The sequence below is a fragment of the Atta colombica genome, unplaced genomic scaffold (assembly GCF_001594045.1).
Source record: "Atta colombica isolate Treedump-2 unplaced genomic scaffold, Acol1.0 scaffold105, whole genome shotgun sequence".
Taxonomy (NCBI): Eukaryota; Metazoa; Arthropoda; class Insecta; order Hymenoptera; family Formicidae; genus Atta; species Atta colombica.
Window position 1 is genome coordinate 800,583 of NW_017259190.1, and position 12,139 is coordinate 812,721.

At 37.9% G+C, this 12,139-nt stretch overlaps 1 protein-coding gene across 1 annotated transcript in view; it reads right to left on the reverse strand.

The window, feature by feature from the left end:
• Nucleotides 1-3,557: 3,557 nt before the first annotated feature.
• LOC108688398 (protein groucho-like) overlaps nucleotides 3,558-12,139 on the reverse strand; it is a 77,154-nt gene continuing 68,572 nt past the window's right edge. Inside the window, exons 11-17 of the mRNA XM_018194647.1 lie at nucleotides 9,981-10,034; nucleotides 9,341-9,532; nucleotides 7,437-7,652; nucleotides 6,925-6,992; nucleotides 6,005-6,283; nucleotides 4,716-5,319; nucleotides 3,558-4,364 (exon numbers count right to left, since the gene is read on the reverse strand). Of these exons, the coding sequence (XP_018050136.1) occupies nucleotides 4,257-4,364; nucleotides 4,716-5,319; nucleotides 6,005-6,283; nucleotides 6,925-6,992; nucleotides 7,437-7,652; nucleotides 9,341-9,532; nucleotides 9,981-10,034 (1,521 nt within the window). The 3' untranslated portion in view covers nucleotides 3,558-4,256. The remainder of the gene's footprint in view (nucleotides 4,365-4,715; nucleotides 5,320-6,004; nucleotides 6,284-6,924; nucleotides 6,993-7,436; nucleotides 7,653-9,340; nucleotides 9,533-9,980; nucleotides 10,035-12,139) is intronic.

Here is a 12,139-nt window from a genome sequence, read left to right on the forward strand (position 1 = left end):
CGATCTTGATTTTATCTCGAAAGTACTAGTGCGAAATCGTATCGCTGATCGGATAAAAAAAAGAGAAACCCAGAGTGTATCTAAATGTTCATGTGAACGATTTGTATGAAGAATGGATACGTATAATCTCTGGCGCGTAACGATATTAACGTTATTAGAATTTTTTTACTTGTATATAAGTAATGGCGATACGACAGAGAATATTAAAAAAAAAGATAATCCAACGAGAAAAAGAGAGAACGAGAGAGCGCGAATATGGGGCATGCGATGCAGTCTGCGAGAAAAAAAGAAGGTAAAAAAAGAGGAAAATAAATCTGTAAACATTAATGTTTTTAACGATCTTGTACACACGGAAGAACATGTAAATACATGGATAGATTATCATAATGCGAGTATAAACATTTAATGTTTTTAACGATCTTGTACACACGGATTACACGTAAAATGTAAATACATCGAAAATTATCGAAAGCGAACTTGTAATGTCTTGTACTTACTTTTTCCTTCTTTCGAATCTCCTATTCTTTAAGGTATAGACATCTTGCAATTATTAACAATAAATTATTTGGCTGCAATATTAGTGATAGTGAATGTATACTTTCTCGTGTACTTTCTCTCTTTTCTCCGTTTTTTAAGTACAGTTGCATTATTATTTTGTGTATTATGGGAGTACATAACTATTCTTGTATTTAAGACCGTTGTAAGTACACTCTTCTCTGTGATAAACTGGAGCTTTATTAGTATCTTAAGACATTACTTAAGATCTTAAGATGTTATATGGCTCAGTATAATTGATTTATGACATTTTAAGATTATACCTAAAATGGTCTTAAAATAAGAATTGACTATGAATACCGATTCATAACATTTATTAAAAAAAAAATAATAAAAACAGCAATCGCATCTATGTCTCAATAAAAAATATAATATTTCACTTGTGATAATCTCTAATTACATACGCAGTTTGAATTAATTGATTGAATTTTTTACTTCTTTTTTTACTAAAATTCGATTTATTTTTTTAATAATCTTTTAAAAAATCATTGACTTATCAAAATGGCCATGTAAATTGTTGTTTATATTCTATCGCATGAGAAGCCGAGTGACTGGATTTGTCATACGAATTCCGACGTACGTTCCAAGAAAGCGCGTAAAATTGCGAAAAACAAATTTATTCCTTTGTCACACACTGAGAGAGAGAGAGAGAGAGAGAGAGAGAGAGAGAGAGAGAGAGAGAGAGAGAGAGAGAATATTGGGAAAATCTAACTCGATGCGAGATAACAAAGAAAATCATAGTATTAAAATTTGTCATATGTTATTATTGCTAAAAATGCGACGGGAAAAATGGAATAGATTCTTATTTATTTTCTCAAGAAATTTGTGGATACGTCATCATTAATTACATGACGTAACTTTCTCTACATATAATGCATTAATCAAATCTTTCAGTTTTATTGTGTTCGCCAGCAAGACGAGAATCGCAAGAATCATTTTCATCGCGACTAAGCTCAAATAAAGTAACCATCTATTTCTTCTCAAAGTTTATTCGGTTTTAATATACGTCAAAAACATAAAGGACCGTATAATTTTACGAAATTACTCATTTCGATAATGCATTACAATTCGCGCTCGTCTTTCTGTCGAGAATTTCATTCGGCTAATTTTCGGGCGAAGATCAATCGAAGGTATAAAGTTTTACAAAACTGTTTTTTATTATGCTTTACAATTGGACTAAGCGTCTCAATTATCATAGATTAATTATTATTTTTTTTTTAACATAAAGACATCGTGGTCTCAATTCTACATAACGTTGATTTATTAAAGAATAATTAGTCGATATTTTTAACTTAATATTAAACGTCGCGACAAAGTTGACCGCTTCTATTGATCTCCGCGTGTATCACCTAATTAAAGTAGAGAAATAGTTTTGTTTCGATTGTGCACGGGGGATTGTACTTTACATAGGTATATTTATAGGCCATGTTCCGATATACACTGCCAATACTGAAAATCTATAGTTCATTCGTTATGTATACTATAGATTTTCAGTATCAGCAATGTATACTGAAACACGGCCTTAAAGAGTTCGGGTGCACGCCGTATATCGACGTACACCGTGCATCTTATTATAATTGTTAATCACAATCGTCGAATATGTACAAGGATTCTGTACAGGGATTCGTATTTACCATTCGTCGTCACGCATACGCGCTATATCACGTAGAAATTCGATTACACGTAAGTATCGTACTATATTTACGATGCAAAAAGGTATTCGTTCATAAACTAGTTTCATACCGCGAGAACTGTATAAACAGCGACAGGCATCGTGACACTGATACTGACATCGACAGAATCAGGAGATGACTCGAAGCCCGCGCAACGTGCCATCGTCTCGCTCGGCAAATCACTATTCAATACAGCATAATTTTTCTTCATAAAATTAGAAATTATCGAACTAAATTAAGAATCTAAAGATTTACGCGATTATTTATAACGAATTAGCTTTTTACGTCAATAACGAATATTTCAATAATAAAAATCTGCGTCAATCAAGCCTCTAAAAAAATGTCATAAGAACGCAGAAACAAGAAAATGTTCTACACTTTTACACTTTTAAATGCCACTTAAATATCTCTTGTGTTCGTTTCCATCAAATTAGATCAACTTTAATATCGGTTCAACTTACTTTTCATCTTTCTCTAGTTCTGAAAATTAAGGTTAATCTACATTAAAATGAAAACAGGCATTAAACTTCTTTGCACCTTTATACTGGAGGGTAATAGGAAGGAAATATGATTCGTTTGAAGATACAGCGGTCGCAGAAATTCAAAATGATGTCTGTCGATCACATATCTGTTTACTAAAAAGCGTAATTAATGCGATTTTTGGGTGAGTAGGCCAGGCTAATCTTGATGATATCATACCACTTTATCAGCCATCCACTTTAGGCGCGTTATAACCCTACATTTACGTAACTACAAGATCATATATAAGGTGAATCTAAATTGTTCGTTGATATTTTAGAGATCTAGAATTTAAAAAAAAGTATAGAATTAGAGAAAATGCACACTTTTCGCTGTGATATTTCTAAAAAAATTCGTAATATACAACTTTATTTTGCAATTACACATCAGGATATTTAAAAATTTTTAAGTTTAAGACAACAATATTTCAAATAAAAGTTACTCAGTTGTTAAAAGGAAAGAGGATGACCTTGGTTTTGGTAAGATTAAGCAATAAAGTTCGAAATAAAAAAGATGATGATGTCCTCAAGTTTATCTTTTCTTCATCTCAAACTTAATTGTTTTAAGATAATGGGTTACCCTATTGATTTTTAAGTCTCACTTGTAAAGTACTTAATGAAGAAATACTTTATATAGTGTTTTGGAAAGATAATAAACAAGATTGACAAAAAATAATGTTTTTTTTTTAAGAACAAAACATTTTTTTTAAACATTTTTTAATGCTTCATTCATGTGTTTTAAATAGTATTATAAAAAAACATGTTAAAACATGTCGATTAAACATATTTTAAATAGTTTGAAATGTGACATGTTTAAAATGTGACTTTATCAACCCTGATAATAAATCGAGCCATATAGCGTAAATGCTTGCAGATATATTTTTTTTAAATTTATCATCATTCAGGAAAACTAAAAGCTAAATAACGAAAGCTCGTTTAGCATTTTTGCCTTGTTCTAGACTCTTAAACTTGTTTTCCGATGATATCGGCGTGCAATCAAGAATCACCTTGTATATCTAACATCACCGTTTGCGAAGGCTCTTCTCGTTTACTTTAGTGCGTATGCGAACCGCTCCGGTTGGATGGAACGCCGTTCCATCGTCAATGCGTACGCTCGTTGTATACACGTGACAAATAGAAGTCCCGTCCGCGCGCAGATATTACGCGTATGTACTGTAAATCGGCGGAGAATCGGGACACGCACTCGCGAAATCGGGACGCGCACATGCAAGATTAATATACATCGCTGATCCCGCTCATTCATAAACACGCGCGCACACACATCGATTTTTCATTCTTCTATTTGTAATTTCGTTACAATACAATTTCGCGTATGCGTATATGTACACATTTATCAGCCACACTGGCTCTAAGGCCGCCGAGAGTTTCCCTATTTTCGGGATCTCTTCGCGCCTTCCTTCCTCGCGAAAGGATAGAATACACATTAACAAAGTTCATGATTTTAATGTTATTAAAGAAGGAAAGGCAAGTCTCTTTATTAGGAATAGGCTTAGTAAATCACTTCGTATACAGTGGCCTTCTTGTCGCCGGATCCGGTCACAATGTACTTGTCGTCTGCGGAAATGTCGCAGCTCAGCACCGACGACGACTCCTTGGACTGCAAAATTTTAACAAAAATATTGGCAAAAATAAAACTTACGAAAACGTCACTATTCAATTTTGTATATATTAATTTGTCATTTTCAAAAAGTTCTCTCTCTTAAAAATTTGTTTACTTTTAACCAAATTGAATTCAACAAATTTTTTAAAAAATAATAAAATACAAGAAATAGAAAAGACATAGTTTAGCCCAAATTCAATATACATATAGATGCATATATCCAATATACATCCCGTTTTACATGAATGCTAAGTTTTAGGTTGTGGCTGGATGCCAAGCGAACACAAAAAATTGAGGCAAAGAATATAAATTATCCCGTCAAGTTAGTGTCTGCATTTAAATACTTGCCTGAAATATTGAAGCACCGTATGGCGTACGCCACGCATTCAGCAGATTGTCCTTGCCAGTCGAGACGAACCACTTGCCGCAGGAAGCGAAACGCAGCGAGAGCACGCAGGAGTCGTGCAGATGCAGCTGGTATTTGTCGGATTTGGTAGCATGAAGTACCTCGACGTTCGAGTTCTCCATTCCGACGGCCAGCCACTCCCCGGTGGGGCAGTAACCGAGAGAGAATATCTGCGAGGTGAAATCGTGCTGCTGCAGTTGTCTACCTTCGCGAAGGTCCCAGGAGCGCACGGTATTGTCGAGACCGCCGGTCCACAATTTTGATCCATCAGCCGAGATGTCGATGCAGGACGCGCCATCCGTGTGACCTTGAAATTGCCTGACCAACGACTGATTCTGCAAATCCCACACGGCGATATTGCCGTCGCTACAGCAGCTAAAGCAGACTTTCGAGTCCGGCGAGATCGCCAGGGCGTAACACGCAGGCGCCGACGAAGTTAATTCTGCTTTAATTCTGGGCGTGGGACTAGCTAGGTCCCAAATGCTCAGTTGACTGGCCTCTCCGCCTACTATCAAGGTCCTCCCGTCAGGTAGAAGTTTCACGGATCTGGAAGGTTAAAACACACCGATTTCGCCGAATGTCTTCCACTTAATTAGTTTTATTGTTAAGAAATTTTATTTTAATAAATATAGTACTTTAATCTATATCAGCGTTTATCAACCTTCTTCGTAGTACACTAAATAACGAGCCAAATTTATCCAGGTACATCATTAGCACATATTTCAACGCTCAGCATAGGTCTTTTATTAGACATCGCCAACGCAACATTTAGAAATAAACAGAAGTTCTAAAGTTTCAGAAGTTTCTATTTTTATATTTTATTTTTAAAAAATGATATTGACGATAATGAGACGATACTGCTTTGGTTAAAAATGAAAGTAAACACAATATAATTAAGATAATTTTTGTCAGTTTTAAAAGATTTTTTACTTCGCGCGTTTTATTTATTTCGCTTTTTATTTATTTCTAAATTTTTTGCCTCTTTTTAGTTTCTTTAAAATTTCGCAGCACACTTAGAAACCCTTTACATTGAAAATTTATGTGCTGTAATAACTCCAAACAACAGTCTCTTTTTCTTTAAAATAAAATTATTAGTCACTACCAGAAGAAATGTGTGACTTTATTCGCTACCTACTTTACGAGATCAAATCGTGCACGTTCTTTTCACGAAAGTATCTAAAGATCAACGAAATGTTTTAACAGTGAGATATCAATCACTCAGAGCTCTCACCTAATGTAATTGTCACGTTGCAAACAGTCCAGCTGCGAAACTGGTTTCACGCTGGCGCTGCCGACACTTTGGCCGATATCCCAGACCTTGACGCAACCTTTGCCGCCGGTGTAGACATACTTGGTCGGATTCGAGATCGTAACGGCACAAACCACTTCGCCGTGTGTCAGGGTGTTAATCTGACGTGCGTGACGCGGGATACCCGGTCCTACCAGAGCGTCCGTGGGGAATGGTACAGGCTGCAATTGGCCCTCGCCGTTCATATGGTAGGAGTACGCCCTGCGCGAAATAAACGCAAGTGTTTAACGCTTTTATCGCGAGGGACAATGCCGGGGAGAAGTAACTTACAAGGGAACTTCGCAAAATGTCAAATTTTGATTTTAATGAAACTTAATGAAACGTATACATAAATAGATGAATTTATAGAAAATATCAGTTGCGACTAATAAATGATTTTAAGAGATGAAATCAATCCTCGCTATAATTTACTATGATAACTCGCAACAAAAAGTTTTCCAGAAAATTTGAATATTTTGAATCTTTAAAATTATATAATATTAATTTTGAAATACAATTTCTATGCAATAATTGATTGTAGAAAAATTGAAATATGTTCTATTAAACTAAAGAGTTTTCAACTTTTTTCGTTACATATCAAGAACTTTTCAAGATATCAAAAAATATTCTATATTAATAATTAAAAAAAAAATAATTTTTTAAATCGCTCATTTTATTGCCTTTTACTTTATATAAGAGATGATTTCATCCTTTAAAATCACAATTAATATTTTCTAAATTCTATTTATATGTAATTTATATGTATACAAAGTTTCATTAAAATTAGAATTTGACATTTTACAAGATTTCCTTGTTAAAAAGATTCAAGACGATTTTTTTTCACGTAAATTATAATTACGTACGGTTTGCCACCTGCGATGTTGTTCAATCCGTTACTCGCGGGTATCCTCATGTGACCGTCGAAACCGATCTGCGGAAGAGATGATCGCTCAATATTGTGACGCACAGAGATGAGAAAAAAAAATAAAGGCGCGTTTGTTTATAGCACAAAAATAAGAAATAAATGGCCTTAGGAAACGGTCATCGTCGATTTGGATGATTCTTACACGAGATTGATCGCGTTTTAACCCTAAGAGGACCTCTGCCAGTTTGACCTTTCTATCATTCGATAATATAGACTAAGTTAGATTTCATCAGATTTGATTTAGATAGCTTTACAGTACTCATGAAGACAATCAAAGAGAACGCTTATAGAAGTCCTTCTAGGGTTGAAAGAAATTAATAGTAGTATAAACGGTTGCGGTCATCAAAATCAATTTGTACTTTTTTTTTTCAGTCGCATATAAAACTATATTAATTAATTAATGAAAGCGTGGTAACGTAAGGACTAAGGTGTTACGGGGTCGTGAATCACCATGGAGGGCCGCGCGTATGGCAAGTTGCTGTATGGCGAGGGCGACTGCGGCGGCTCATTGCCGCGGGATGGCAAGCCCTGATAACCCTGCGGTGGCGTTTGCTGCGACGATGGCGGATGATAGACCCGCGCCAAGGATCCAGGGATGCCGCCCATAGTTGGCGTACAACTGCGCGAGCCCCTCGCCGCCGCCACAGGTGTACCCGGCTTGTCGACCTGGCGAACGCACGGTGTTTGCACCCACTTTTGCAGACGCTCACTGTGTCGCAATCGTACTAAGCTCTCGACCATGCCGATTGCAAATTTGCTGACCATGTCAGCCGCGATATCTTTCCTTTTCGTTTCGTTTCGCACGCGGCGGCAGAGAGCCGCTGCCTCGAGACGATCGATCGGGTAAATAAAAAAAAAAGTACCGTGTTGTCGCGGAAATGTTACGATATGATTAGGGCCGTCAAACGCAAGAGCCTGCGTCGAGCAGAAATTGCACTGTACTCAGGACACGTATTATGGAAATGTTCGAAATGGATTCCGATCGGAGTTATTTCGTTTTTCCCTAGAAAATAACACAATAGAAATCTAGGGAATAATTGAATAAATCCGGTCGGATCCAGTCTCGAATAATTTTATAATACGTGCCCAGATGCCAAATTCTTGTTCGATTCTTCAATGAGAGTCGATATCCTTCTCACAATAAAAAATCGAATTGCCAGCCGATTATTGGATTCATTGATGTTTAATCGATTTTTTCCGGTTTGCATCAAGGAGATAATTTAAATGCCAAACAATTGAATATGATTGATTTCTATCTATAGATCCAATCAATTAAGATCAGACTCGATTCGTCTGATTCTGATTGATTCATCAATCTTTCATTTCATAGAAAGACTTTGATTGGTCAATTCTTTTATGCATCATGCGTTATACAAAAGTCTGTGTTTTGGTCTTTACGTTCAATCGCTCAGCGAGTAGGATAACTCAGATAAAACACAGTCATAATTTAAATCATAATGATATCATGGAACATCATCATGACGTAATTTGATACTTAAAAAATAAACTTACAAGTGATAAGTAAAGTCATGGTAACGTTCTTATGATATTATGACTTCCGTGTTTATTTGGAAGACTGTGTTTAAAATTTTCAAGCGATCCCCACTTATTTTATCCTTGTTATTTACTGAATGTTAAGTAATAAAGGATAAAATAATAATATATAATTGATCATATAATGATGAATTATGAAACAAATTCATTACAAATGACTGCCAAATGGATGATTGGAGAATTTCATAGGGTGCATTCAAGTACTACAACTGCTCAGTGAGCGCTCAGTGAGCGATTGTGGTACTGGTTATTGAATGCGCCCATAGTCCGTGCCGGTCGCGCTTCTCTGATTATTTAGAACTTTACACGTTACGAGCACATACATTTCCAACTTTGTATGTAAAACAGTATCTATTTAATATACAGTATTAATAATAATGGATTTAATTTAACTCGATTCTTTAGAATCAATTCATTTTCCCCTTCTTTGATTATAAAAAAATCGTGGTTTTCAAAAAGATTTTAAAGAATTTCACTTTCACAGAAAACGGCATCACTTGAATATGTACAACGAATTGCGCTCGATTGAAGATGCTTTTATTTCAACAATCACACAGTTTTGTTATACTACTTGCCTCTTGGTCACCGTTCTGTCCTTGAAAATAAATACATAAGTGAGTAAGAATTCGTAAAGAAGAAAGAGATGAAACGTCTGACGACCCTATAAGTACCACGCAAATAGAAGAGATCGACTTTTTAAGCTCGCTCCGCGAGAGGGTTTTCGGTACATGTATGGGCGACAGAGTCACGACTGAGCCGGGTCGCAGCGCCGAATAAGCTTACTCTCCGCGAGATCTTACATCTTTACTTTTCAGAGACGGTGTACTACGGGCGGAGGAGCTGCCGCTGCGCGACGGCGGCCTGTCCTTAACGGATGCCGAGCCCGCGCCGGATACCGGTCCGCCAACGTGGCCCGGTGCGCCCAGCTTCTCCAGAGTGCCGTTTTCACGTGGGTCCGAGTGCTCCCCGTTCGCGTGCGGCGACGACGCCTCCTTTCGCGATACGCAAATATCAGGATTTCGTTAAACGAACACACGCAATATCCTACTTAAGATATAGCATGCGATAGCACCAGTCTTTCTTTAATTCGGCAATATATCTTTATCCGCAAAAACTTTTTCTCTCGTTTCTTAACATCAAAATAGATTTTTTAATAAGATTTTTTTTTTTTAATAGATTTTTATTTTCTAAAAGTATAATATATACAAGTTTGGAACAAAATCATTTCGCGTCGTTTTTTTTTCCCGACAACAATATTAGTTTTAATTGACATTAAACAAGTGCAAAGTTTAAAACTCGCATGCAAAATATAATTATGAAAGATAATTATAATTACGTGTAAATAAATGTGATATTACATAAATAGATAGATAGATATATATATATATATATTTTTCAAAAATTAATGGATAAATGACGCTTTTTTAATGACATTCTTACCTCGTTCGCCACATCGACGACCAGGTCCTGGTCGCTCTTTTCAGCGTCGCTCTCCTGAAAAAGTCGAAAAGACATATGAGACGATAATATGGTCCACGCGAGCAATCAGTTTATCGAGTACATCGAGCTTTTGATACAAGGACTCCCGTCCAAGTAGACGTGCAACTCGACCCACATTCTCGTGTGTCCTACTGACGGACGCACCCTCCGAGATGCATTATTAATCTCGATGCCTCGCTCACGTGATGCTCCGATTGTGCTCGAACAATAAATTAACAGTACAAACGCCTGGAGGCAATAAGCTCCGGCGCACAATGTACCGACATGAGCTCATAAATGCGTAATCTGATTCCAAGTCGAAACGTTTACGCTCAATTAAGCTTGATAATTAAATACTAAAATATTAAAAAAAGATTAGGTTTATTCTGTCGAATCTCTGGCGCTCTGTAATCCGAATTCGACTCGATAACGTGCAAGTATAATTAGGAAGAAAGTGTTATTACACAATTACCTGTATACATTTCTCATTCGTGAAACAATTTGTGGCTATCGCATACGTTTATCTTATACCAAGCTATATCTATAACAAGCCCGTTACCGTACCTGCAATTTTGCATCCATACTGTATGTGGCCGTAGCACGTATATATCGCGTACGGCTAATTTATGTGGCATTTATCTCGTAACACTACTTATCGGTTATCTTTCACTCGGTGCAAGAGCGGAGGTCCGCCGCCTCGCTCCGCTTCACCACCGCGCTCCGTCCTCTCGGCTCTCAGAACGTGGCTCATAACGAGCTCAAAGCAGGGCACGCGATAGTAGCATTGCCCGCCTAATGACGCAATATTATCGTAGCGTATAACGTCCCATCGATGCACCGCGTGTGTGCACCGCGATTTTGTACGTATGTGCACGAGAAGATTTTGTGCGGGTGAGCCGCGTATATACGGACGCACGAAACCACCTGTGCGCGTCGTGACCGTTTTAAGTAATTCAGCTCTGGCGGGTATTTAAAAAATTCCCCCGCTAACTACCACACCGGCCGCCTAACGTGATCTTATCCGACGTCCCAGCGCATGCATAAATTACATTCGACTGCCGCACAGGAGAAAATTGTCCGCACGGTTTAAGGAAAATTGAAATCGTAGATTAGCAAGAAAAGCTCAGAGTAATTTAAAAAACTTAAAATCTACGTACATTTTTTTTTAGACTTCTATCTTCGCATTTGCACTTGAATATCTTTCGTAGCAAATACGGATGCATCTAAAAGACTTAAAACAAATAGATTTTTTTTTATATCGCCAAGTTAATCACAAGGTATTTAAAGATTACCAAGATGTTTTTATTTGTTATTTAATTGTGGTTTGATTTTTTTATTTGAAAAGAAAAATTTTGCACTGTGAAAAGCAAGATGTTTGGCTCAATTTTCTGAGGGCCAACATTTTTGAAAGGTATGAGAATAAACAACCGGACGAGATAATCGATAAGTACTTTTTGAGAAAGATAGGCGGATTTCCGAGAAGGAACGCGTTAAATGGACCGCGTGACATTAACCGGACTAGGACGAAGTCGCAATCTGGCCGCGCCAGATATCGAGAGGGATGTTTCGAGCTGCTAGGGACACGCAATAAATTTGTGTACGGATGATGAGCTTGGGTAAATAGAGAAGGCAGTGTGGTGGTATTGATTTCAGTGGTATATTACTCGGAGAGTGGCGAGAGTGAGGGAGGGAAGAGGAAACGGGGGTGCGAGGTGGCGTTCTAGAGTGGCGGCGGAGGAGCGCGGTTATGAGAGAGACCGAGGAGGAGGAAGGGGGGAGGGGGAAGGGTGACCAAGAGAGCGGGAGAGAAGACCGAAGGAGATGAGGAAGAAGGTGGTCGGGCGGGTGGAGGCTGTCTTCCACCCCTTAACCCGCTCGTTCTAGCGTTAAATATGATACAAATGTTATCATCCCTTCTATTCCGTTCTCCTGTTTCCCACCCGACGGCGACGGCGGCAGCAGTGGTGGCGGCAGCGGCGGCATACGAACCACGAGCGACCATCCTGACCCCCTCCTCACCGGTCTCGTCCTTCACTATCACCGCCACCTCCCCCCTCCCCTCTCTCTCACTCTCTCTCTCTCTCTCTCTCTCTCTCTCTCTCTCTCTCTCTCTCTCTCTC